The sequence below is a fragment of the Festucalex cinctus genome, chromosome 4, assembly GCF_051991245.1.
Source record: "Festucalex cinctus isolate MCC-2025b chromosome 4, RoL_Fcin_1.0, whole genome shotgun sequence".
NCBI lineage: Eukaryota > Metazoa > Chordata > Actinopteri > Syngnathiformes > Syngnathidae > Festucalex > Festucalex cinctus.
The window spans coordinates 14,381,425-14,409,103 of NC_135414.1; the positions used below are offsets into that span (position 1 = coordinate 14,381,425).

Consider the following 27,679-nt stretch of genomic DNA (forward strand, 5'->3'; position numbering starts at 1 on the left):
TTTAGCACACAATGGGTGCTACCTTTAATTCGTTTTATGATTATTCATTTCTAGACGTACAACACAGACAGCATCATCTTTTTTTTTCTTTTTTTTTTTTTCCCAAGTTCTAAATTTAACTGGTGCCTAACTTCCATGGCCCCCGCTCTCAAGGCCTGTCATTCAGGCGAGGTGTTAGAGGAAATGATGGTTGAAATATAGCCTCTGTGTGCGTGCGTGCATGTGTGCTGCATACGTGCTGTCGTGATCCTGGGACAGGATGAGCTTTGATGGGACGTGTGGGGGCAGCTGTTGTTCTTTGGCCATCATATTGGGCCCGGAATGAAGGTGTCTGGAGAGGTATGGAGGGGGGCACTGCTATTAAAGGCAAAAGAGCGAGATAGACAGCAGAGTAAGTCACCTCGTGGTGGGGAGGACATCCTTTAGGAAGATGCCAGAGCCAGTCAAAAAAACAAGTGAGTGCGCGGCTTTTATCCTCTAAACAATGTTTGTTTGTTTCTAATTGGGTGTAGCCTACTTCAGCCCACACAACAGTTACTTGTAGAAACTGTTAGCCTTACTCGTGAACTTGAACATTTCCTCTCTGACTAAACACAAACCTTTTGAGACACAAGAACAAAAAGTGTGACTGTGTGCTGCCTCACAGCTGTCTTAAGCAATATTAACCACAGTCAAACTGCTATAACAGGTCTTAACAGATACAGTAAGCCACAAAATGGTGTAACATTTACATAAAAAAAAATACTTTAGAGGTGTTGTGTGTTTTTTTTTCTAATTGTCTGGCAAGGAAAAATTAAACCTAAAAAAGCTTCACTGTGGACATAAAACAATATTTATTGTAAATGAAAAAGTATTATTCTATGTTTTGGGTGACTTAATCCCTTAATATGACACTCAATAAGAAATTTTATCCAAACCCCAAAATCTAATTTAAATAGGCCTACTTTATTGTGAGAATGGTGAAACATTCTCACATGTTATTGTGATTTTTATTCCCCACACTTTTTTTTGCCGTGTAACAACTTCCACACAATACTTCCAATTTACAATATTCAAATTTCAACTTGCTTCAAAAATTCAAGCCTCCTGGGGTATATATCATCTGATTCCACATTACTTACAGTATTCCACAATTTAACATTAAATATCAACTTTGCCCCATTAATTTTAAATGGGACAGACAGTGAACTTTTTCTAAGTATCACTTTCCACGCCTACTTTCATACATATAACTTATCATCATTACCAGGTGTCTGATACTGCTCAGTGGCACAGTTGGCAAAGTGCATTGTCCAGAGGTCATAATTTCGTAATTTATCTCTCAATTTACTTCATAAGCATTCCACATTCCACAAGCATTCAGCTTTCAGCATTCCCATACAATTTCTCCAGAAATTGCACTTAGTCTTATTGCTATTTTGCAAAAATATTTGTGTTACTACTATATTTTCAATATACAGTGAAGTGCCTTGAAATATGAGTTGAATTTGCTTCATGACCAGTTTTCAGAGGTGGGTACTTCCATCAATTGTCATTTCCCGTCAGTGACAATGCCCACGAATGTTTTGTATGACGTAAAGCCTCACAAAAATACACACAATGAGAAGGACTGTTTGTACTCACCCCAACTTCTGAAAATGGAAGGTTGTTTTAAATATACAAATGTAATTCTATTTGTTTGATGTTTAGTTTGACAGTAGACTTCAACTGGGAGTGGCAATAAACAGCCTGAAGCCTCTTTTTTAAAGAATTGTGAGAGTTGAGGTCACTTCACTGTCACCATACAGCATTTGTATCTCAAGTCAAAGCAAAAAAATCATCTATCACTCATATCTCAATGCACCACTGTATTTCTTTTTCATTATTTTCACTCGTGACCTTTTCCATTTTCACGTTGGCTGTCTAAAAATGATTATGTTGCATATGTGTTTAGTCTGCTCTTAAATTGGAATTTTAAATGAGATTTTTAGGCTTATTGAGGAGTCATACCAGCTTGGGAAAAAAAAAGCCCCCAGCTTGAGAAACACAAGTGTCCACAAGTATTTCAATGACTCGAAAGCGGCAAAAATAGATACAAGATAATCCCACTGCTGTGATACCTGTGCCTGCGGCGCAACTTAAGCCTGCCACTCTCATTCATTAGTCCACTACATATGCATCCTATATTTAAACTCATGGAGGGCTGCCACAAGTTAACGTGTGAACACAGACTGTGCATGGAAAAAGAACTGAACCCATTCACCTCATCCACAAAACTTAAAATGAAGACAAAAATCCCCCAGGAAGACTATCCGCTGAGTCACCTACCATGTAAAAGTATTTTTAATACATACTGTATCTACCTATATCATTCTGGGTGCAAATTTGTAAAAACACTTTTGGAGTTTCTCGTTTGTTACAGCGAGAGGTCGATGTCTTGCAGTTGAAAGGTCCTGATGTCAGTTTCACGTTTCAGTTTCAGCCTTTGCCAAGAAGCCAAAGACACAGGAAGTGGAAGAGGGGTCCTCAGTGGTCTTTGAAGCAGAAACCGAGAAGTCTGATGCCAAAGTGAAATGGCAGTGCAACACAAAGGATCTTGTCAGCGGCAGCAAATACGAGATCGCAGCCGATGGAAACAAGCATTCCCTTACCATAAAAGCTGTCACTCAGGACGATGCCAACATCTATGCTGTGATTGCAGCGGGTTCAAAGGTCAAGTTTGATCTGAAAGTCCTCTCAAAGAAAGGTGGGGAGTTGGTGTTAGCCTGTTGACTGTTACAATGCATGCACCGTATTTATATTAATCTCAATTTGAATCACTACAATAGATATTCAGCATCTACATAAAGAATCAGTTTTACTTTCTTGTGAATGAAAAAAAAGAAACTGTTGGACCCCTTTTTGTTTACCATAAGATTTAACAAACACCCTGAAAGCCAAATGAAAGGTTAATCTAATATTTGCAGATTAAAGTCGTTATTGTTTGCTGTTTTGAATCACATTTTACTCATTGTTTGAATTATTGCATATCATCAATGAGTTCATCTTTACAATGCTGTTGTCCTCCAGTCTCTTTGACTGACACAATTGTCAGTGTCTTTAGGCTCCTCCTCCCTAAAGGTGTTTTCTTCTAATTGACTTTTTTTTTTTTCCAGAATCCAGCAGAGGGCACGTCCATTTTGCTATTAATTTAACATGGATTCATTTTACACATCTGAACATGATTAAGTGACACTTCATTATTTTGGGTATGAACACGGAACATTTTGGCATGTGAAAAACGCAGGAATTATAAAAGCCCCCTTTAAATAAATCCATGAGCAATGCTTGTCTGTTACTCCGAACAGATAAGGTGGAAACAACTTTCCAAAGACATTCACAGTTGTGTGTTGCACATGTTGCAACCCTCCTGTGTCTGTGCAGTCACCTTGACCTTCTGGCACATTATTTCGTCATGAGTAAGCAGCACTTGACTGGCTCTCAGGGTTGGCCTGATAGCGCACGGAAAAACAGCCGTACAACCAAAGACGATAACGTGCAAGGCTTTAAGTGAAAAATATTTTCAGTATGTGTATTTACTGAAGCGGTTTATGTTGCGATTAAGTTTTTGAATCTCAAATGAGAATAGGTCGATGTCAAACATTCCGTTGCAGTCTGATATATATTGTTTCATCTACCAGAGGTCTTGAAGTTAGAAGGTTTTGCGCAGTATCTTACCTGTTCTCAGTAAGATGTCGAATGTTCCTGTTATCTGCCGGTGCCATCCACCCAGCCCACCCCTACCACTTCTGGCATCACTGCTGCCTTTACCCTCCACATTTTTCATTTTTCCTTCAGTCCTTGAGGTTTCTGCAACTCTTCGTGTTCCTTTTTCCAGAGTGACGGTGCTATCATTTGGGATTGCTACATCTGTCACTAACTGCACAACACCCTGCTGTCATATGCTGCACTGGTGCTGCTTCACACAGCCTGCACCTGATGTGGGAGATCTCAGCCTCTATTGATCTTGTGTTTTGGGCCTGTTCTTGCCCTGATTAGTGCCTCCGTGCTTTGTTTTCGTCCAGCCTTTTCCAGTCACTGGTATGTTTATATGATGTCAGCAACTTTTTTGCTTGTCTTTCCACGACAGCCCATCTGGCTCCTTCTCCTTACTGGGATGTTTGACAATCGCGTGCTTTTCCAGGTTTAACTACCATTGTGGGGACTGACTTGAAATTGTGGGGACATTTTGGTGGTCCCCACAAGTTCAAACCTCTTTTTGAGGGTCAAGACTTGGTTTTAGAGTTTGGGTTTGAATTGGGTTATGGTTGAGGTTAGGGTAAGGAATCGGGGTAGGCAATCATTATTGATTGTTGAGGTTATGGTAAGGTTTAGGGAAAGGCAGTGTTTATGTCAATGAGAGGTCCCCACGATAATACAAAGACAAACTTGTGCATGCATACGTGCGTGCATATGTGTGTGCCCTGCGATTGGCTGGCAACCTATTCAGAGTGTACCTTACCTACTGGCTCAAGCCTGTGGGATAGGTGGAGGATAAGCGGTTCAGATAATGGATGGATGGATGGATGGATGGATGGATGGATGGATGGATGGATGGATGGATGGATGGATGGATGGATGGATGGATGGATGGATGGATGGATGTCTTCAGTTGTTATTAGTTGTGGTTTGCAGGAACATAGAGCTGCACTACATTATATCAAGAGATTTGTATTATAATTTGCTCCTCTCATTTCTCAGAAGAACAGGAAGAATGGCACTAAGGGGAGCACCTGACATATAATGAAGTGGCCAGTAAATCTGCTGCATATCTGACTTGTGCATTGTCTCTATGGTAACATGAACACAGAAACTCCAGTTGAGGCTCCTGCTACTGCACCGGCACAGTCAAGTGTAACACAAGAGCAGCAGAGTGTCACACCTGCAGCCGAAACAACAGGAGATGAGGTCGCTGCCCCAACACGTGATGCCCCTCCAACAGAGGGTGAGCCAGCAGAAACACTCTTCTCCTGCATTCATCTCAGCATCTTTTCCAGCTGTTGTATCACTGGATTATGTACTGTAGATGGACAGCCTCCAGACACCAGACAGGACCTCACAGGCCTCTTCACAGAGAAGCCTAAAAGTGGGGAGGTCACTGTAGGTGAGCCTTGCTAGTCAATGTTGAAACACTCATAATTCTGTTGAAGAATGAGCACGATTGTGGTTTCCATAGAACTGATTCTTGTGGAAGTTTGTGATAAAATCATGCGACATCAATTAGCTTGTGTGATCCGCAATTGTGAATAACAGTAAAAAAATAAATGTGCCTTAAAGTACAAAATGGAAGCTAAAGTTGTGTATAAATGTATAAACATTCTCCTCCCCTGTTTAGGTGGAAACATCACTTTTGTGGCTAAAGTCAATGCGGAATCACTGCTGAAGAAACCAACTATCAAATGGTTTAAAGGGAAGTGGATGGACCTCGCTAGTAAATCTGGAAAACACCTGCAGCTAAAGGAGTTCTATGACCGCAACACCAAAGTAGACTAACGCATGCTGTTGACTTTTTCCTTCCTAAATTATACGTTATTGTTCACATTTTGATTCATATTTTCAGAATTAAAACAAAGTAAAAGCAGTAGGAATGGCAAATTTAGGGGTGTCAGGCGATTAAAAGTTTTAATTGTAATTAATCGCATGACTTCAATAGTTAACCCGTGATTAATGTGAAATTCTATATGTTCTAAATGTAAAAATTTTTATGCTCTTATTAGCATAAAAGTGGAAAAAAAAGTTAATCTAATAGAAATATGGCTGCATCTTTGTCATTGATAACTTGGGTTATATATATCATTTATTATTTTATTATTATTTTTTAATAATTAGTAAATTAAAATTGTATTAATAATGAAATAAGTTTAAATATATTTAGTAAAAGGGGTAGGACTAGATAAGTTTTTAACTTCTTCCTACTCCCTTTTGAACATGTAAGTTATGATTAATTGAATGTTTATGTTATTGGGATTTTCTTTTTTGATTGTTGTTGTTTTTTGTTTTATCTCTGCTGTTCATCTGTTTATATGTTCAAAAAAAAAAAAAGATATAGTAATTTAATAATAATAATTAAAATTGAGTTAAAATTTAAGAGATGTACTGTACTGTAAAAAATGATTGGGATATTGATTTGTGTTGGTCATTTTTCTGCAACCTGATGGCATAGTTGCATTTGTAAGACGTTGGCGACAGCTCAGTGCCATCTAATCTTTAACATTAATAAATTGTGAAATTCTGCCCTTTTTTATAAATTGTAAAATATAACTTGACCCCAGTCATCACAAATATATGCATTGTTATTAGAGCTGTTAAATGATTACAATTTTTTTTAATCAGATTAATCACATTTTAGAATTTTCATTAATCACGATCAATCGCTTAATTAAAAAGGCTTTTTATCAACATTTTTTGCCTGCCAAATTTGAAGAGCACCTGTATGTATTAATTCTTTTGAAAATTATTGTTATAAGGATGTCTTCATTTTGTGAGCCACTGCACACTCTCGTCCTCCTCTTTTTCTAATCAATTGATTACTTGCATAATTTAAAATGGAAAAAAAAAATAACCCCAATATTTTGACATGAACAAATTGAATGCCATACATAATCATTTATTAATTGCTTTACTTTAATGCATGTTGTTATGTTTATTGCTCAAACACAACCTGTGCTACCTTTAACATAACTATCCACTGTCAGCTAAAGGATCATCTGCGGTTAAAATTAATAGTGTGATTAATTTATCACCCTTGACGTTCCGAGGGCCCACCTGGCATCCATCTTGGAAAAAAAAACGTGCTATTAATTTTTATGATTAATTAATTAGTACACACTTTAACTTTGACAGTCCTAATTATTATTAATTACTGCTAGATTTTGACGTCAATGTGTGTGCTGTGTTGCGAGTGGAATTCCCCCAGTACAGGCTTTCCACGTAAGGGGCAGTCATTCATCGCGCGTTAAAAAGAAAAATTGTGGCGTTAAAGGAACTTTAAATTAACTCAAACTTAACCCACTAATTTCGACACCCCTCCAAATAATAAATGATTTTATGTTTTGTCCCTGAAGGATCAGACAACAATGCTCACCAAAGTTCTGAATCAATCGTCAAACAGGTCCACACGTTTGAGATGCACATCATGGAAGCCAAGGCGAACTTTGCAGGAGCTTACAGATGTGAAGTTTTATCCAGAGACAAGTTTGACAGCTGCAATTTTCAACTGACTGTACACGGTAAATGTGCAGAAATTGTGTTTATTTTTTATTTTTTTATGTTATTGATGATTTTTTTTATTATTATTATTATTAATATTATTATTACTACTATCAATCACATCCGCTTTCATTCCAAATGCATTGTTGTTTCCTTGTCTACAAACCAGAGGCTTGTGCTACCGAAGGTTTTGACATAAGAGCAGCTTTTCGACGCACGTAAGTTACAACCTTTCCTTTGGAATCTTTCTGTGTGGAGTTTGTGTACTCGTGATTTGCTTGCAGTTGTTTTGTTGCCTCTCACGTCCCGACTACATTCTTCAACATTCTAAAGATGACTGAACACAGTTTGATATGTTCATGTGACTCTATTATATAAGTTATTGTATCTTCCTATGTACATCCCCATGCAACATGGTTTTGGCAGTCTTTGCATCAAACCTCTATGCCAGACAACATACTTTGCAAATTCTTTGATACCAAAGACAGAAAGACAAACTGTTCAATTATTATGTTTGGAATAACTGTGGCACTGCTAACCTATTAGGAGTGATGCCGATATGAAGAGAAGTGGAGCATCAACAAGGTAGTAGTGTGAACTAGCTTTAATGTTGCATCTATTGAGGCACACTTTCTGGAGTGTTCCGGAAGAGAGAAACAAGGACCAAGATTGAAGAACTCCTTCAACAAAGTGGTCACTTTCTTCTCTGTTTTCAAATGAAACGGAAGCAACGTTCTGAATGGTGCAACGTCAAAGCTGCTAAATTTTGAAGGAACGCAGAAGGCAGAACATATCAAATGATAACAATGTCAACGCATTTCTCTCATAATGTTTAGTGCAGACAAAAATAATGCTAAGAAATGAAGATAAAATATTTGTAGGAATACATTATTGCAATTTAATGGAACAATAATAAGAATTTTTATTGTGTGAGTCGGCATGTTTGGCGTTTGATAGAGCTAAGGCCCCGAATGTCCGCCGTTGTGTTACACATTATGAGACAAGCTCTCTGATCTGCTTCTGGGTCTCAGTCAAAAACAGCAGTGACAGCTGCACAAACAGCCACCCAACTGTGTGAGCTTTGACAGGAGCTTTGGCCCTACTGAAAGTGCTGGATGTGTTAAGACACACGGCTTTTTCAGTATCCGAGTTCCTGCACTGATTTAGCGCACAGAGGAAGCACAGTTAAGGAGTGTTGTAAGTGCACCACGTAAAGCAGGCACTCACCTTCTAGAAAGGAGGCATGCACAATACTGGTTCTTCTTGTTTTGTTTTCATGCTCCTTATTTAAGTGCAGGAGTGTTCTGTTGGTACTTGGATGCATTCCGACAGTTCTCATGACAAAGACAAACATTTTGGTGAAATGTTTGCTCTATGTCCAACATGAGAAGATCAACTCATGCTATAGACTGGATAGCACTAATCCAAAAACTTTGCGACCACATTATTATTTTTTTTTTTTAATGCAGCGAGGTGTAAATGCACATCCTGTGAGCATAAGACACACTGCATGTGTTTGCCAATTTGGCAGACGAGGCTGCGAAGTTGTGTCTTCGAGGTCGCATTCGATTTAGTGGCACAAAGTCGATCTAAATTGCCTGCTCAGACCATGTCTAAATATTGGCGCAAGGTATACAGATGGTCAACCATGTTTTTTGTGAATTTCTGAGAACATATCGAAGTCACCAGTGGTTATCACCAGCTCATTCTGTATACCCGCTCACATTGTTTGTTGCCACACTATATAGAGAGCATTGACAATACTCCACTCATGCACAGATTGCTGTGATGACACACCGTCCTCTTCCACAGAAGATGTGTCCGTAAACACTGTTGGTTTAGTCACATTTAACTCATTTGCTCCCAGTAACGTGTATATACGTTGTTTTTTTAATGTTCTAAGTGTCCCAAAGACGTATTTATACGTTCTTTTGTTTTTTTGTTTTTTTTTTATGCTAGAGCATACAGAAGGCTTTGATTCAGCCTCTCAACTGCAAGGAACAGTTGCAGAAATGGTAGTTATTACACAAACGGCCAGCAGGTGGCGGCAGAGCAAAGGAGATCAACCAGGGCCATGTAGAAAAAAAGCTCAATTACTTACAATTTTAAATAGATTTGTGAAAACTGATGAAACTTAGCTCTCTTCTAATGCTAATTGCTGCAAAATGGAAACAGACAGAAAGATACTTTTTTTTCCTGATGAAAGAAGAGACGTTAATCTTTCTTTTGATAGGTTCTAAAATACAATATTCTGTGGGCCTTGCAAAATCAGTCAAAATCCAGTAAAACAGCCGGGAGCGAACGGGACTACTTCTGTGAAAATGGCTGGGAGTGAATGAGTTAGGGAATTCAACTAAAAAAAAAAAAACATTTTTGACAATAATATGTTCTATGCAGCCCCACTAGTCTAAATACGACATTCTGGTTAATATTGTGTTCGTGGAATATGAGTTAAGTAGCAAAATCCAGCAGTTTTTATCAGTATCAGAAGGCAGCCATTTGGCCACTTGCGCGCAAATGACATCACAGTTGCTCAGGTTTCAGGTAACAATCAATACAGCTCCACTTCAGAAAACAGATGAGCTGTGATTGGTCGTTTCCTGAGTCCTGAGCAACTGTGATGTCATCTTCAGTCGACAGTAACGGGCAAAATGGCGAAAGCAATGGATACTATCCAAATGACACCTGGCACTCGCCGAAAAAAAACCAAAAACGTTTTCTGCTGACAAAGAAAACGTTAAGCAACGTCAATGGTTGAAGGACTTTTTGTGGCATTATTTATTTATTTTTAATTCATCCTAATTTATTTTTGTTTTCTCTCTGCCCATTTTTAGAACTTGTCTTAAAAAACACATTTTTAATCTTTCTCTTTTGACTCATCAGAATAATCACCAATGTCAAAGTCAAGCCCTCCATAGATCTTTTTCTTGTGCTCAGTGGGCATCATGAAGGCAGCATTAGCCACGAGCACAGTTAACCACACTGCTAAAAAGTTAGCGGTGGTCCTTAGGTGTGTTAACTTTAACAGAAAGTTAACAGCCGGTAAGAGTTTTGAACAACAAGATAACAGCGCCGTTAAAGTTAACGTTCGGTTAAAGCTATAACCGAGTTTTGAACAACCGGGCCCATACAATTCCCCATACAAGTTGCATTGCTCATCTGAGGACTGCTTGTGAAATTACAAATTTATATGTTTTGATTGTGGCCAGCCAATTATTATTATTATTATTATTATTATTATTATTATTATTATTATTATTATTATTATTATTATTATTATTATTATTATTATTATATTTTTTTGCGGGCCTGATCCGGCCTGCGGATGTTTGAAACCCCTGCTTTACGCAAATCCTCACCAAACGATGCACTACATTCCTTTTTTTTTTGTTTTTTTGTTTTTTTTGTTGGAAATGTGGTTTAATTTTTTTTGCGTTTCCTGAAAAATCTGGAAAAATGACTTAGGCGATTATTTTAAGAAAGTTGTTATGCTATGTTAAATTGTCTGCTGTGAAGAAAAGGTCATTAAAATAATACATTTGTGGCGTCATACATTTATACAAACTTTCACACAGAACGGAAAACTTGTCAAGAGTTAATTTATTCACTAATTTCAAGATGCTGTCATCACAATAAAAAAATAACAGTTCATTAAAGAGGTATGTCCAATCAATGTGTAATTGTTTATATATCCAGCATGCTAATGTCGTAACTATAGCAGATCCATTCTGAATGTGAATGAAATGTGCTGCTGTGACTGATATTTATGCAGTAGCACCGAAGGAAAACAAGACTCGGGAGAACTGGACTTCAGCACATTGTTAAAGAAGAGGTAAGCATCGAAAATATTGATGATTATCCAATCACATTTACTTGCTTTAATCAATGTTATTTTTGTCTCTCATTCTGGTGTTTGTTTGACATCTAAAGAGAGTAAGCAACATCATCCAAAATAACAAACACCCACCAAAATAATTTGTCATGCAGCACATGCAATACATGAACTCACTGAGTAACAAGTGTGAATTGATGGATAAGGTCACCCACCTCTTCATTTCACTCTTAATGTCATAAGTCGCATTAATATATACACAACACTATTCCAATTGTAAGCTTTCTCAATGACCCAACACGTCTTCACTGTAACAGTTTATTCCCCTTGAGATATTCTCAACAAAGCATGCACTCAAGTCAGTCTAAATTTGAATGTAGCAACCACTAATACAAAGCATCACATTTGATTTACTTTAAATTAAAGATTTCATTTGATAGTTGAACACAATTTAAGAATCATTTTTTTCTAAAATGCTGATTACATTGCTTTTAAATTGCTTTTGACATGCTGTGTATTAACCTGTCTGGTTTGTTTTGCTGCTTGGGTTCTACTTCTGAATGAGCAGCAGTTTCTTAAAATCCTCCAATCGGTAAGGGACTGCTGACGCAATGTATGAAAATGTTTGCATGTATTTTAAACTCATGAAGTCAGGAAATATAATAAATTGTGAGTGAGAGTATTTATTTATTGTGGGAATGCTGAAGCATTCCCACATATGTGATTGTGATTTTTATTCTCCACACTTTTTTGCCGCGTAACAACTCCTCATAAAACTTCCAATTTACACTGTTCAAATTTCAACTAGCTTCAAAAGTTCACCCCTGCCAGGGTATATATCGTCTGATTCCACATTACTTACAGTATTTGCACAGTTTAACTTTTAATATCAACTTTTCCCCATTCATTTTCAATGGGACAGACATTGAACTTCTTCTAAGTATCACTTTTCACGCCCACATATAATTTACCATCATTACCAGGTGTCTTACACTGTTCGGTGGCACAGTTGGTAAAGTATATTGTCCAGTAACCAGGAGGTCATAATTTCATAATTTATCTCTCAATTTACCTGTGATTGGCTGGCAACCAGTTCAGGGTGTAGCCCGCCTACTGTCCGAAGCCAGCTGGGATAGGCTCCAGCACCCCGTGCTACCCTTGTGAGGAGGAAGAGGTTAAAAAAATGGATGGATGGATCTCTCAATTTACTTCATAAGCATTGCACATACATTCAAATCTTAGCATTCGGCCATTAGCATTCAGCTTTCAGCATTCCCACACAATTTCTCCAAAAATTGCACTTAGTCTAGTTTATTTAGTCATTCATTTATATTTATTTATGTTATGTCACAACTCTTCATACTCTTTTTCAATACAGGAATATCCAATGTTTTTGGAATGTATGTAGTTGATTAGAATTCTTTACAATGGATTATGTGTGAAAAAAAAAAGATTGTAATGGCAAGATTTCTTTATGTATGCAATGTAAATGCAATGCAAAGTGTGATTCATGTGATTTCAATATTTCAGAGCCGTGCAGATGAGCACAGAGCCCGAAGTGGATGTTTGGGATATTCTCAGCCATGCTCCTGCCTCAGAGTATGAGAAGATTGCTTTTCAGCATGGCATCACAGATTTGAGGGGCATGCTGAAAAGATTGAAGAAGATGAAGAAAGAGGAGAAGAAAAGCGCAGGTTGGTTGAAAGTCCACATGAAACTGTACTACACGTGATCTAATCTAACAGAATGCAACGTGTCTGTATGCAGCGTTCCTCAAGAAACTCGATCCAGCCTACCAAGTGACAAAGGGTCATAAAATAAAATTAGCAGTTGAGGTAGCAAATCCAGATGTTGATGTCAAATGGCTGAAGAACGGACAAGAAATACAACCAACTGGAAGGTGTGAACGCATAAACTTTTGATCGATGCATCATTATTTTTTGCCAAATGATTAACTCTATGATGTGAATTTCCCTCTATGGTTCATTCTTCTGCATCACCAGCAAGTAAGTATCTCAGACTACTGTAAGTATAATGGCGAGATTGTAAACACGACCCTCCTATTTGTGCAGGTACATTTTTGAGAGCGTGGGAAACATGCGCTACCTCACCATCAACCACTGCTCATTGGCTGACGACGCGGCCTACTGCTGTCTAGTGGGAGAGGACAAATGCACCACAGAGCTTTTTGTTAAAGGTCCGTTGCATCTTGGTCAATTCAGCATTTGAAGATTGTTGGGAAGATGCGGTTTGTTTGTTTTTCTAGAGCCTCCTGTTGTGATTGTGAAGAACCTGGAGGATCAGATGGTCATGAAGGGTGAACGTGTGGAGCTACATTGTGAGGTCTCCGAGGAGGGTGCCAATGTGAAATGGTGACATCTTTTAATCTAAAAATTTCTTATGGAACTCATGAGGTAGTACGGGTGTGCCTAATATTTTGGGTGGTGTGTGCTTGATATTTTCAAAATGCTACATGGATGGGTTGCATATCCACCAGGGAAAAGGACGGTGTGGAACTAACGAGAGACGAATCCTTCAAGTATCGCTTCAAGAAAGACGGCTGCAAGCATATTCTGATCATTAATGAGGCCACAAAAGAAGATTGCGGCCATTACAAGGTCAAAACGAACGGTGGCGAGTCTGTTGCTGAGCTCATGGTGCAGGGTGAGTGTTAGTCGCATAGGTCATGTTAATTAACTCATTTGCTCCCAATAACGTGTAAATACGTTTTTTTAATGTAAGTGTCCCAAAGACGTATTTATACGTTTTTTGTTTTTTTTAATGCTAGAGCATACAGAAGGCTTTAATGCAGCCTCTAAAATGCAAAGAATGGTTGCATAAATGGTAGTTATGACACAAACAGCCAGCAGGTGGCAGCAGAGCAAAGGAGATCAACCAGGGCCATCTAGAAAAAAAGTTAAATTACTTACAATTTTAAATAGATTTGTGAAAACTGATTAAACTTAGCTCTCTTCTAATGCTAATTCTGCAAAACGGAAACAGATAGAAACATACTTTTTTTTTTTTTCCTGATGAAAAAAGAGACTTTAATCTTTCTTTTGGTAGGTTCCATGTTTTTATAGCAATTGAACACAATATTCTGTGGGCCTTGCAAAATCAGTCAAAATCCAATAAAACAGCCGGGAGCGAACGGGATTGCTTCTGTGAAAATGGCTGGGAGTGAATGAGTTAATACAATACCACATTAAACCTGCTGGACATCTACAGCTCTGTCTGGTATCACCTTGTATGCCTTTCACGGTAACAAACGCCTCTCTCTGCGACACGCTGAATTTAAATGGATTAATGAGGAGAGCCGCTTCGATTGGCCCACAGTCGGCTGCATTCCCTACTACAACGGAACACAAGGAACAGACACCCACTTCTATCTGCGCTCATCTAGCAAATATTAAAGAAAAACTCAACTCATGTCGACCCATTGCGCTAATAATTGGCTGTCAAAAATGTTTCTGTAGATTTTTGAATTCATTTTGATTCATCGTGTAATACATTATCAATGAAGATTTGTGAGAGTCTACCAGAAAGAAAAAAGGAAGCTGAGTTTTTCCCACACTTCTGACAGTGAATGTTTATTATTTTCAGTCAATTAATTTATTCATTTTATTGTATTGTCTCCTAATGTGGTCACCTCATTTGGTTCCTCCCTGTCCAAAGGGTCTCATGATCCGTATTATGTAAACAGAGTGGTTTGTTTTGACTGTGCAGAGAAAGAGCTGGAGATCTACCAGAGCATCGCTGACCTCACAGTGAAGGCGAAGGATCAGGCCGCGTTCAAGTGTGAGGTGTCAGATGAGAACGTGAGGGGAACTTGGTACAAGAATGGAGTGGAAGTCAAGCCGGATGCCAGAATAAATATCACACATATCGGCAGGTGAGGTCACGTACATTCTTGTGTCGTTTGCCAAATATATTGCCAGGAAGGCTCAACCGTTGAGCTTTTCAGGATCCACAAACTGACTATTGACAATGTCAAACCTGAGGATGAGGCAGACTATACATTTGAACCTGATGGCTACGCTTTCAACCTCTCTGCAAAACTCAATTTCATGGGTACGACTTGCTTCTAATCTGTCAAAACTCATAATCTCCCCGAAATCATTTAGTCTCTCACTAACTCCTAAAATATGTATCCTTCTTTTCCAGAGGTGAAGATTGACTTTGTGCCACGTCAAGGTATTTATAAGTATTAGCATATATACATCGGTCACTCAAACATAAAGTACACATGCTTTAATAGATGTCCTAATGTAATTTGTTGAACAACATATTGATAATAAACACTTGTCAGTGTGATTAACTCGTTCACTGCCATTGACGGCTATAGACGTCATAAATCCCTTTGAACTGGGTTGGCAGTGAATGAGTTAAGTGCCACCTCACATCACGGAAAAGACCATTAACATTGTTCAAGTATTGAATGGATGCCTTCTAATAAGTTTTAAATTCATTATCACTGAGAAAATAAAATTATTGCTCTTCTTTTGGATCTTATTACACGTTACAAAGGACACAGGTGTCGTGCGATCTCAGTCACAAACACATTTCCTGAAGAATGTGACATTTACTGGTTTATTTTCTGAAAAAAAAAAAAAAATGCTCCATAGTAACATACTGGTAATAAATATAATCGTGTTTTAACTAGCTCTAGTCATATCTGTTATTGTGTAGTTTTAGAATCAATTTTTTTCTAGTCCCTACAGTTCAGTATTGTCAATTCTTCACGTAAACTTCTTATCTGGTACAGTAAGTGTACTTGTGTGTATTCATTCATTTTGCTTGATAGACCCTCCTAAGATCCACCTGGACTGTAGAGGTCACACAGCTGAGTCGACCATTGTGGTGGTGGCTGGCAATAAACTGCGCCTGGATGTTCCTATCACTGGAGACCCTGCTCCTACAGTTGTGTGGACCAAAGGAGGAAAGGTAAATGTATGCATTGATCATCATTTGCCCCAAATGCACTTTATAGACAATGTCACAACCTCAATTATTTGTTAAAACGGATAGTTATTGTAGAATGTTACAGAGATTTTAAGTTAGCACAAGCAACTAGGAGATTAATATTATCACCAATTAGCAAGGCGAGAAGATTGTTCAAAGACATGAGCTAGTCATTAATGTAGGTTAAAAATAATAATGGGCCCCAGATTACCTGGTATCGGTACTCGCCCATCCCTAGCTAAAACCTTTTCATTCAGTCATGTTTCCATCTAGTTTCTTGTGGAAAAGGTGCACATGTTGGTGAAAAATTGATGCAAGTATATTTTTGGATCCAATGGAGGTCTATTCATCCATCCAACCTTTTCCTGAACCACTTAATAAACATGAAAATAGACTCAACTCTTGTTTTCATGATGCAGGTGATCACAGAGGGAGATGGCAGAGTCCATGTGGAAACCACCAAAGGCCATTGCATTTTCACCATTGAAGGCGCTGAGAGGCAGGATGAAGGAATCTATTCAGTTGTGGTTCGGAACCCTGCTGGAGAGGATACTGCAGATATCAATGTAAAAGTTGTTGGTAAGAATATGAGCAAGTACTGTTCAAGATCACAATTGACGACAAACTTCTGGTTGGACATTTGCTAGTTTTATGGACATTTTGTTCCCCATCAGATGTTCCAGATCCTCCCCAAGCTCCGAGAATCCTCAGCGTGGGAGAAGACTCCTGCCTTGTCCAGTGGGATCCGCCTCTCTTTGATGGAGGACAGCCGATTATTGGTAAACAAAGCAGAATGAAATGCTCTTATCTGCAAAAAAAAAAAAACAGTCATAAGGAATGGACTCACTCAAAACAAAATGCGCTTTGTCTTACTCAGGATACGTATTGGAGCGAAAGAAAAAGAAGAGTTATCGGTGGATGAGATTGAACTTCGACCCGTACACTGAAACGACCTACGACGCAAAGAGGATGATTGAAGGAGTGGAATATGAAATGCGAGTGTATGCTGTCAACGGCATTGGCATGTCGCGTCACAGTCCGGCCTCACAACCTTTTGTCCCTGTTGGTGAGTCAAAAACATTAGCTGCTGATTTGAGTTGAACATTTTCTATTAGTGTCAAAATAATTTGATTGACTGTGACGAAAAATACAGTTTCAAGTCTCAGCTCTGACCATACTCTGTGGAATTTGCATATAAATGCCACAGTTTGAATGTTTTATATGCTTGTGTGACTCCACCAGTGTAGTACTAAGCAGAATATTACTGCCTCGAGTAGCTGCATCTAAGGACGGGGAAATGAAGCTTCATGAATCACTTGCGATCTTTTTTTTGACTCCTCTAGATTGCACTCTTGGTTTAAACATGTAGTGGAAATTCATTCAAATTCCATTGCACTAGCCTTTTTCTTTAAACCAAGACCACCATCAAGAGGAGTAAAATAATAATAATAATAATTTAAAAAAAACAAAAAAAAACTGAATTGTTTCATGAAGCTTCTGACCAAATGTTAATGTCATTACATCAGATGAATAAATACTTTGTAATACACTGTATATTAGTCATTTATTTATTTCGGGCTAAGATATTTTCTCTATCCATCCACAACATGATGGGAAATGGTACTTTATTTTTATAGCGTTTTTCCACATATAGGTAATATCAGGAGGTCATCGAATAATACAAATGTTCAATATTTTATTTACACAATTAGAGAGATGATTCTTTAACAATATAGTTATCATTGTAGTTGCTGTTTAATGTTGTTTAATGTCCCACTTCTACAAACCCCAATTCCAATTAAGTTGAGACGTTGTGTAAAATGTAAATAAAGACAGATTACTATGATTTGCAAATCCTATTCAATCTCAACTTCAGACTCTACAAAAACAAGATATGTAATGCTCTAACTGGCAAAATTGATTAGGACAGTCCACAAATTGTCAACGAGAGACAGGTCTGGACTGCTGGCAGGACAGTCTAGCACTCGACACTCTTTCACTATGGAGCCTAGTAGTTATAACATGTACAAAATGTGGTGTGTCATTGTTTTTGCTATAATAAGCAGAGATGACCCTGAAGAAGAGTCATTGCTTGGATGGATGTGCAAAGCATGTTTTGTGTGTATGTCTATTTGCCCTCACATTATGAAAGTGTAAACATTTCCTGCTCCTGTGACTTTATTACCTTTGACGACTGAAAGGCATTCCCATCATTTCTTGCACAGCTTGTGGCGCTCTCGCTACTGTAAGCAGAAAGTCTCGGCCTTCATGATGACCAGACCGTGACTGCGATTTAACACCTTCCAGTTAGATTGCTGTCAACTTGTGAGAAATCAAATGTACATGCTGAGTTGTCTGTTCACACCAGCTGAAAGACAAAAAAAAGAAGCTCATGGTCAAGAAATTGAAATTCTTAGGGTTTTTTTCTTTTGGGGTTACATTTTTTTTTTTAATCAAGCAGCAACAGAGGGTGTAGTTTTATAAGGGAGGACATAATTGAGTGACAGTTATTTTTAAACAATTGTTCCTGTTTAGTATAGACTACTATATCTCCATACACTGTAAAAAATACAATAAAAACAAACAAACAAACAAAAACAAAAAACGGTAATTTTCCAGCAGATGAGGCACCAGAAAAATACAGTGAAATAATAATAATAATAATATAAGAGAAAATTACTCTCTCGTAAAAAAAACAGCTACTTTTTCTAACTGCGATATTACCAAAGTTTTGTCTTATTTTCAGTTTTTTTATGTTTAATTAGAAGCATTTTCACATTTTAAATTCATTAAATTAACTAAAAATATGATAAGTAAACGTATTACAAATATTAATGCTTCAATTTACAGAAATGGGATGTTACTAGTTGTTTTAATGACATTATTTTCTATAACAAATGTTCAGTAATTTGTTTGCCAGAATATAACAGTATATGGCAAAAAACATAATGTGATTAATCTTTCAAAACATGGGTAATAACTTTTGAAAAATAATATATAGTGTTTTAAATTGCAACAATCTACTGTTAGGGTATTTCATTCATATAGCATTTTGCCACCTTACAAGGCTCTGAGACCACTTTATATTTTGACTAGTCATTCACCTTCTGATGACACAGCATTAAGAGTTCAGTATTTTACTCAAGAATACTTCAACATGTTCACCAAAGGCAATCAAACCCACAAGCTCAGAGATACGAGACAACCACTCTCGCACTGATCCACGCTGCCACGGTTGTTGATCATTTTAGATCTCATGACATGTATACTTGGTAGTGCTGATCAGAATCCGTAAGTCCAATTCTTTGCTTTGCGCATTATTCACAGTCTCAAATTTTCCCCTTTCCCTATATCTCATTAGATGTCCTTTCAAAATAAAATAAATGTTAGTACAATGAATGCTACATCTATGACAGTACAGAAATTGTAGTTATTTTCACTTAAAAAAAAGTGTATATATATATATATATATATATATATATATATATAAGTCAGTTCACAAAGAAACTATGGTAACATTACAAATTTTTACTGTTAATTTCTTAGTAAATATAAATATATATATATTTTTTTTTAGGGTTGTAAAATTGAATTTGACATTTTATTCCATTAAATAACGGACAAATTGTGATATTATCATACATTTGTGAATGTATTTTAACAATCAATATGTGTATTTTTTTGTAAAGGACAGAAATATTGCGTGATTTTACAGTTACAGTGATCACAGTATGTTTAACATGTAAAATCAGAGTTTATTTTTGTAAGTTAAATTATATTTTTAAAATAAAGAAAACATAAAATAGAATTAAAATTCTGTTATATTGTCATTATAAATGTAAAAATTACTGTAGACCAACCCCCCCCCAGCCCCCCTCCCTCCAAAGGTCAGTTAATGTCATAGCAAAAAATATAAATAATAAATGTCTGGATGTCTGTGTGATTCTGTAGTAGAGAGGACACCAACACCGATAGAAATACATCTCACTGGCAGTAAACTACTCATTAGCTTGAACTCGCTCTTCATTAATTCACTTTAATTTGATTACTGTAAAGTTTTAACTGGCAACGGAGCCCTTTCAAGCTGCCCTGTGCGCCTCTTTCAGCCCCGACAAGCGAGCCCATCGGACTGTGCGTGGACGACATCAGTGACACTTCCATCACACTCAAGTGGCGAGCACCTGAAAGGATCGGCTCAGCTGACCTGGAGGGCTACGGGGTTGAGTACTGCAAGGAAGGCAGTGAGTGCTGGAGCCAAATCCAGTTTTATTTATTTAACAAAAATAAATAGTTTAAATAAATAGTAAATATTTGTTTAGGTTTAAAAAAAAATCTATATTTCCAAGTAATTGATTGATTTTTTTTCTGATTTCACATTTGTGAACCAAACCTGGCTTCAGTTTTTGTTTTGGTTGAGTTATGGTATATTTGATGTTTTATCTGAGCACAGCAGATGAGTGGATACCAGCCATTCAGGGTCTGACTGAAAGGACCTCGCTAACAATCAGAGAACTCACAACAGGAGACAAGCTGCAGTTTCGCGTGCGGGCGTACAACATGGCCGGCCCGAGTGCAGCCGCCACCTTGGCTCAGCCCGTTACCATCAGAGAGATCATGCGTGAGTGAAGACTTCAAAAGATATTCAAATTAACTGAATAATCAACAAGTAATCGATTATCAAACTATTTAAAAATAGATTAATCGTTTGGAGCCATTTTTTTTAACTCATTTACTGCCAGTCCAGAAAAAAAATGATCTTTGACGTCTAAAGCCGTCTATGGCAGTGAATGTCTTAATTTAAAATTTTCCAAATCCTCTGATTTCAGCATATCAACATCAAAATCATGGGAAATGAAAATATCATGATTTGTGGTTTGTGTGCATTTTTCTTGAGTAGAACGGCCTAAAATCTGGCTTCCTCGAAATCTCCGCCAGACTCTGATCAAGAAAGTTGGAGATACTGTCAACCTTGTGATTCCTTTCCAGGTGCATTTAGCTTGGGTTAATCTCTGCTAAGTTTGTTCTACTAAGATGATCTGTAGCTAGGCAAAGAAAATTACAAGCAGTACATAGAGAAAGATAGATGCACGTCATCTATAATTGTTTTCTCTTTCTCATTTCGCAGGGTAAACCCAGACCCAAGGTTACGTGGAGTAAAGATGGGCAGCCGCTAAATTCTGCGCTCGTCAGCGTGAGAAATAGCGACACAGACACGATTCTATTCATCCGCAAGTCAGAAAGGAAACACTCGGGGCAGTATGATCTCCAAGTGCAGATAGAGAATGTGGAAGACAAGGCCAAAATCATGCTGCAGATCGTTGGTGAGCGGTACCACAAGAAATGCACTTATAAGTCAGCTTTGTTGTTTGTCTTAAAATTGTTAAAGTTTCTTAATAAAAATGTTTTCGGCCCTTTTTGAGAAACAGTTCAAACAACAAAACTAGCCCCTGTATTGTCCAGAATACAATATGATTATCAACACTTTATTGTAGATGTCCCAGGACCCCCCGAGGCCTTGAAGGTTCAGGATGTCTGGGGCTTCAATGTCGCCCTCGACTGGAAGCCCCCAAGAGATGATGGAAACTGTGAAATAACTGGTTATTGTATTCAGAAAGCGGACAAAAAGACCATGGTGAGTATTGCGCAAAGTCAAATCAAGGGCTTCAGGAGTGATGATGCTGAATCACAAGTTTAGATCTTGAAACGTTTAGTTTGTCATCTGGCTGGACATGGAAGAATAGTTGCCTCCTGTATGAATCAGAAAATGATGTCAGAATTGTTTGACTGCATTCACAAATATGTTATCCCTATTTGTGTGACTGCTGTTATTCAGTGTGTTCTAAATGTTCGAATTATTCAGTTTACCTTGGGAATGATTTTCACATGCCAGAAATTCCCTCATACCTAAAATTCCACATTTTTCACCAATATATTCCATGTTTTCACAAATATCATTCCACATCATTCTATTCGGATCAGTCAAACTCCTTCCATATGTTTCTGTATTCTTTTTAGTCAGCATTCATGTGCAACTCCTCTAGAAATTGCATTATCTATTTAGTATTCTCCAGAAAATTATTATTTTTTTGTTTTTTTGAAGGAGTGGTTCACAGTCTTCAATCAGTACCGTAGAACCAACTGTGTTGTGTCTGACCTCATCATGGGTAATGAATATGTCTTTCGAGTCTTTGCCATCAACCTGGTGGGTCACAGCCCGGAGGCCTGCAACACAAAAGACAGCGTCTACATCCAGAAAACCGGTAGGTGGGACAGGAAGGATGCAATAAGCACACTGAGTTATTAACAGCCTTGATTGAATATAGGCATAACTGTGCCAAAATGTAATCTGCACAACTAAATTTAATACATCTGCAGGGATAGACTGGAAGCCCGCCACCTATAAGGAGCATGACTTCTCACAGGCTCCGAAATTCACGCATCCATTAGTGAACCGTTCTGTTATAGCGGGATACAACGCCACTCTCAGCTGCTCCGTCAGTGGCATCCCCAAGGTCAGTGAGGTCATGTGATTATTTTTTGAAGGTCCTCTGCCTATGTATTTTTAAACAAATTAATTTGTATTAAAATAAACAATATCAGAAGTATTACATAAACGCATAAATGCTCTTATAGGCCTCCACCATATTGTAGCAACCCTTGTTTGTGGTTTGCGGGTTTTGTGGTTTCCCATGATCTGGAGGGGCCATGAAGGCAGCATGAGACTGTTCGTCGGCTACGCAGTTATTGTGTTGTTGTGGTTACACTGTCCCAAATTGGCATTTGAAGAGTTGTTGCTTGCTCACGGCTTGGCCTGATTCTTTCTTAAACGGTGCAGGTAGTAGCCAGCAAGTTTGATATCATAAACGCGGTGTGAACCAGACCTCTTGCTTCCGAGTTAGAAAAAATAGCCACTGAAATAACTCATATTTCATCACAATTTATACTGCCGTTGTGCCAAAGTTAATATATTATCATATATATGGTGATATTTAACTGTGGAAATGGGACTTTTTCATTACTTGAATGTATTCACAGATCCACTGTCCACATGTTTGGCGGCTTGTAGGGCTGTCCAATAAATCAAATTAATTCAATTAATTGACATTTGAAAAATCCAATTGTTGAAAATTTGCTAACACGTGAAATCGAATTCTGTCTTCTGGATTATCAAAAGCTGATTTTCTTATGTTCTGTTATATCCATGTTATCGTAAGTTGTAATTTTGACAGAATGCTGGTCAGTTGTTTTCAATAGGTTGTTTTCAATAGCTACCAAGTACTTTACATTTAAGCACAAATTATGAGTGTTAAGTTTGTTAAAACTGATAGTGTACGTTATTTTTGTCTGAACATTTTGCACAGAAATTATTTTTGAATTGCAACCTTTAAATAAACGTTTTTTTTGATTTATTAGATTAAAATTGATTAAAATTGTAACATCCTGAATAACTAAAAAAAAATATATAAATGTAAATATAAACATAAACATATATATATATATATATATATATATATATATATATATATATACTTTTTTTTTTTACTTTAGGCCCTTGGCTGTCAGCAGTATAACAGCTGCTGGCCCATTACCCCTTGACAAAAGAATATCAGAAACCTTTTTAAAACACCCGGGAGCTGTTTTCAATTGTGCAATAACGCACAATAACGCATTGTAATCGAAATATCTTCCGACTGGTTTTGTTGTTGTTAGCCAAAAGTGACATGGTACAAAAACAAGATGGACATCACAAATGAAGCCAAATACAGGATGCTGAGTAAGCACGGCGTTCTGACCTTGGAGATCCGAAAGCCCTGCCCATTCGATGGAGGCGTGTACATGTGCAAAGCAGTCAATGACAGCGGGGAAGATGTTGTGGAGTGTAAGCTGGAGGTTCGCCGTAAGTATACAGATGGACAGACTTTCATACACACTATTTTAGCTTTTGCTGTTTTGTTTATTTGTGTGTGCGTGTTTGTGTGAATGTTTGCCAGGTGGTTATACTGCATGTCTCCATTACATCTTTCATTAACTCATTCCCTCCCAGCCATTTTCACTGAAGCAACCTCCTTCACTCCCAGCTTTTTTCCTGGTTTTGGACTGACTTCACAAGGCCCACAGAATATCGTGTTCTATTGCTATAAAAACATGAAACCCACTAAAAGAAAGATTAGAGACTCTTCTTTCATCAGGAAAAAAAAAAAAAAAGTTATTTTTATCTGGTTCCATTTTGCAGCAATTAGCATCAGAATATAGCTAAGTTTCATCAATATTCACATTCCTGATGAAAACACTGGCAAAAAGAGCTTGTCCCAACATGGCCATGGCTGATCTCTTATACTCCCTAGCCACCTGCTGGCTGTTTTATTAAATAACTACAAAGCGTTAAGCCAACTCTTCATGTTAGAAGCTGCCTCAAAGCCTTCTGCATGCACTTCCATAAAAAAAACGTGTATATATACGTTTTTGGTAGTGGATGACACAGTTTTAAAAAAACGTGTTTACACGTCTTTGGATTTAAATGAGTTAACAAAGGAGACAAATTAGGCTGTTTTCAAATGTCCACACATACAGTATCTGTACTTTTTACTCAACACATTTTCAAAACAAGGTCGTTACTTTTCTTTTAAATGCATGAAAATGATGAAAATAATAAATCGAAGGACAAGCAGCCGTCAATGTTTCCTGGGTCTGCCAATCATATGAACCACTACACCCAGTCCCCCACATTCCAGTTTGTGATTGGCACTACATCAAGCTATCACATGACGTCCGATCGACTAGATTAGAACCCTGAAATATGACTGCAATGCCTGCCGCCACTACAGAGGATATTGTGAACATAATAAATACTGCAGACTGACAGTTAACAATATGAAAGAAGGTCCAATCATGTCAGCGGGGAGTGGACTGAGGAAGCAGAAACATGATGGCGTGACACTCAACACTGTGGACTTGACGCAGGACAAGTCAGAGTCAACTGGCCGACGTCTACTCGTGCCACGAAATAGCAAGTCTTGCTCCGTTAGCTAATATACTTCAAATTATGTACAGTAGGAGGGCACAACTGGCAAAAATACTTTTTACTCATCAAGTGCATTTCAGAGACTGTAACTTTTTTTCTTCCCACTTTTGCTTGAGTAATTATTTGAGTGAGCAGCCTACTTTTACCAAATAATATTTTTGGTTGTTGCTGCCTCTTTCTAGCCTTGGATGGCCATGGCCTCTGAGTCAGTGATCAAAAAAGATATGGAAAAAATGTTTGCGAGCTCTTTGTTTTTCTTTAATCACCCCACACCATTTCCAGCAGTGCAACCCGCCTAACATTACAGGCTTCCACTCACCAAACAGATTTCTGAAACACTCTTAAAGTGGTGGCCTCAACCACCAACCTTAATTGAAGGTTGCCTTGCCCATATACAAAAACACGAACAAACATTTACACAACTTGGAACAAAAAATATGTCCAGATATTTACATGTATAAATGCTATCAAGTTATGTTTATACAAATGTTAATTTTCAAATATGCATTTCTTCAAAAAAGAAACAATATCCTATCTCCCCTCCCCTGGCTGCCACTTGGGACAGTCCAATGAGTCCAATTAAGTGGGAATTAGGTGCACCTGGCCTGCACTCACATGGGCGTGCTTCCACGTAATGCTGCATTCGAGGATGGTCGAAAGTCGGATATATCCGAGTTGTTTTATTTCCCCAGTTCCAACCTGACGGCATTCGAGGTGAAAGTAAACAACCAAAATGGTGGATAGAGATAAATTGTTTTTTTATTTTGGTTCTTAAAACTCATTTTTTACCTCCAGTGAACTTACTTTCTCGCAATGTTGCTTCATTCATTGTTTCTATCTTTCATAAGCATTCCTTACAGTTCAGAAGTTCACCGTATAATTTCATGCAGGGAAGATAGCGGCATACTGTCACATACGTTGCGTTACGTAAAGTTATGTCAAATATTTAGGAATGAAGAAAGCTATTATAAGCTTTTATACTCAAGTAAATTGTGTTTTACCATTTGTAGGAATAATTGTAAATAATAAGTTATCATACATTTGCTGCAATGAAGAACTGCTTCTGCTTGCAATGAAGAATGCTTTGCTCTGTTCACACTCACATTCACATAGGCTGGCTATTTGAAGATGACTCAAAAGCCGAAGAGCCACAACATCTAATGCAGCAGAATGGATTGAGCCAGTCTGCTGAGGTTGCCAGTTTTCTGTTAAGAAATGATTGCAAACTTGACCACACGTACTCAGCAATCTTCCACTCACATGTACAACACATAGACAAACAAGTACACTGTGTTCCAACTATGCCTTGCATTTGCATTTTTAGGGTTGGATCACCCATGGAACTAGGGGCGTGGAAAACCAAATAAAACAGATAGGGTGAGGAGAGGAATCTTCAGAAAGTGCAGGAGTGAATTGTATTAGTCAGTTCCTCTCCTCGCGATCCCTGAACTGAGTGTCTTCTCTCCTTTTTCTGTCGTGTTTAATAGATGTCAAACAGGTAACCCTGACACCATTCAAGGTCTGTGTTTCCAAAGGAGAAACCATTGTAGAGTGATGTCACTTGCAGTCCTTCGGTGCAGTCGGGGTCTTTCTTTTTTTTCCAACTTCGCAAGCGGAATTTCTGAGTTCCCGTACAAACTTCCTGGTTTGAACTCGGAAAAGTCCGACTTCCGACCATCCCCAAATGCAGCACAAGTGTTCCAATCACACCTCATCAGTGAGGGAGGGTGGACAGCTCCCTCACACCGCTTTTTTTTTTTTTTTTTTTTCAAGGTGTTAATGTCGATATCCTCATTATGGAACTAATATCACATTACCATCTCAGTGATGTGAGCTCTAGAGTGTTAATAGCTGTGTCTATTATTTGCCTTCCTTGCAGCTCAAATTGCAAAAGAAGAAAAGAAGTAAGCTCGAAGGGTCCAATGAACTTCTCTCACTGAGTGTTCACCTTTTTTTTTTTTTGTCATGAGAGGTTTTCCACCTGCATTGCATTTTCTTCTGCTCAAGTATCATGTATCTAAAACATCTGCTGTACATGCCAAACAATAAAAATAAATCAATTTTTTTTGTCCGTCCATCAACCACACACCCCAACACACAATTACTGAGTCGTGTCTTGCTGCTATTTGTTGTGATTTATCGAAAATGCAGCAAGTGTCCTGCTAATTCTCAGACACGCACAGGAGAGGATATTCGAGTTGCCGTTGGCTCAGTTTTTATTGCAGCAGAGCCTCGCTAAAGCCAAAAGGTGTGAGGCATGTGTCTCATGTGTACACCAGTGGGACATATGCGTGTGTGTGTCTGAAATAGCTGACATGTCTTTTTAACCACAGGGCACGTGTGTGAGAGAAGTGTAAACATATGGTGGTTTGTTTCGAACAGAGAGGGGTTGTGCTGTCCTAATTATTAGTACGACACATTTATTCCTATTTCCTGCTTCTTAAATTCATGCTGAAAATCATCACAAATGGTAGCAACAGTGCTTGTCTTTGTAGTGTTGTTTTGGCAAGAAAGTCGCAATCCGAATGCCAGTACCTGCCTCTTAATTACATGTTTAAACATGATTTGGATGAGTTTTGCAAGCGGCTGTTAGCTTTGATAGCTTGAGTGGAACTGGTGGTTTTCACGACCTGTAA

The 27,679-nt window shown here is 38.0% G+C and overlaps 1 protein-coding gene across 1 annotated transcript; it reads left to right on the forward strand.

Moving 5' to 3' along the window:
• Positions 1-247: 247 nt before the first annotated feature.
• mybpc3 (myosin binding protein C3) lies at positions 248-27,679 on the forward strand. Its single transcript, XM_077519094.1, has 31 exons — positions 248-455; positions 2,456-2,725; positions 4,829-4,963; positions 5,045-5,122; positions 5,354-5,502; positions 7,130-7,247; positions 7,397-7,445; positions 11,000-11,059; positions 11,628-11,651; positions 12,590-12,753; positions 12,827-12,959; positions 13,063-13,065; positions 13,132-13,256; positions 13,326-13,431; positions 13,557-13,723; positions 14,786-14,951; positions 15,024-15,130; positions 15,224-15,253; positions 15,864-16,003; positions 16,441-16,600; positions 16,696-16,800; positions 16,899-17,087; positions 20,128-20,262; positions 20,472-20,639; positions 20,919-21,007; positions 21,147-21,342; positions 21,514-21,653; positions 22,122-22,281; positions 22,397-22,533; positions 23,732-23,918; positions 26,923-27,679. Exons 1-31 carry the CDS (start codon positions 431-433, stop codon positions 26,949-26,951), a joined length of 3,744 nt encoding a protein of 1,247 aa, XP_077375220.1. The 5' UTR covers positions 248-430; the 3' UTR covers positions 26,952-27,679.

What these genes read in the sequence shown, in the direction of transcription:
- mybpc3 (XM_077519094.1), top strand. Translation starts at nt 431, where the DNA reads ATGCCAGAGCCAGTCAAAAAAACAA. An exon ending in AAGTGGGGAGGTCACTGTAG is followed by an intron (nt 5,123 to 5,353) that starts GTGAGCCTTGCT and finishes TCCCCTGTTTAG; the next exon opens with GTGGAAACATCACTTTTGTG. An exon ending in TGACTTTGTGCCACGTCAAG is followed by an intron (nt 15,254 to 15,863) that starts GTATTTATAAGT and finishes TTTGCTTGATAG; the next exon opens with ACCCTCCTAAGATCCACCTG.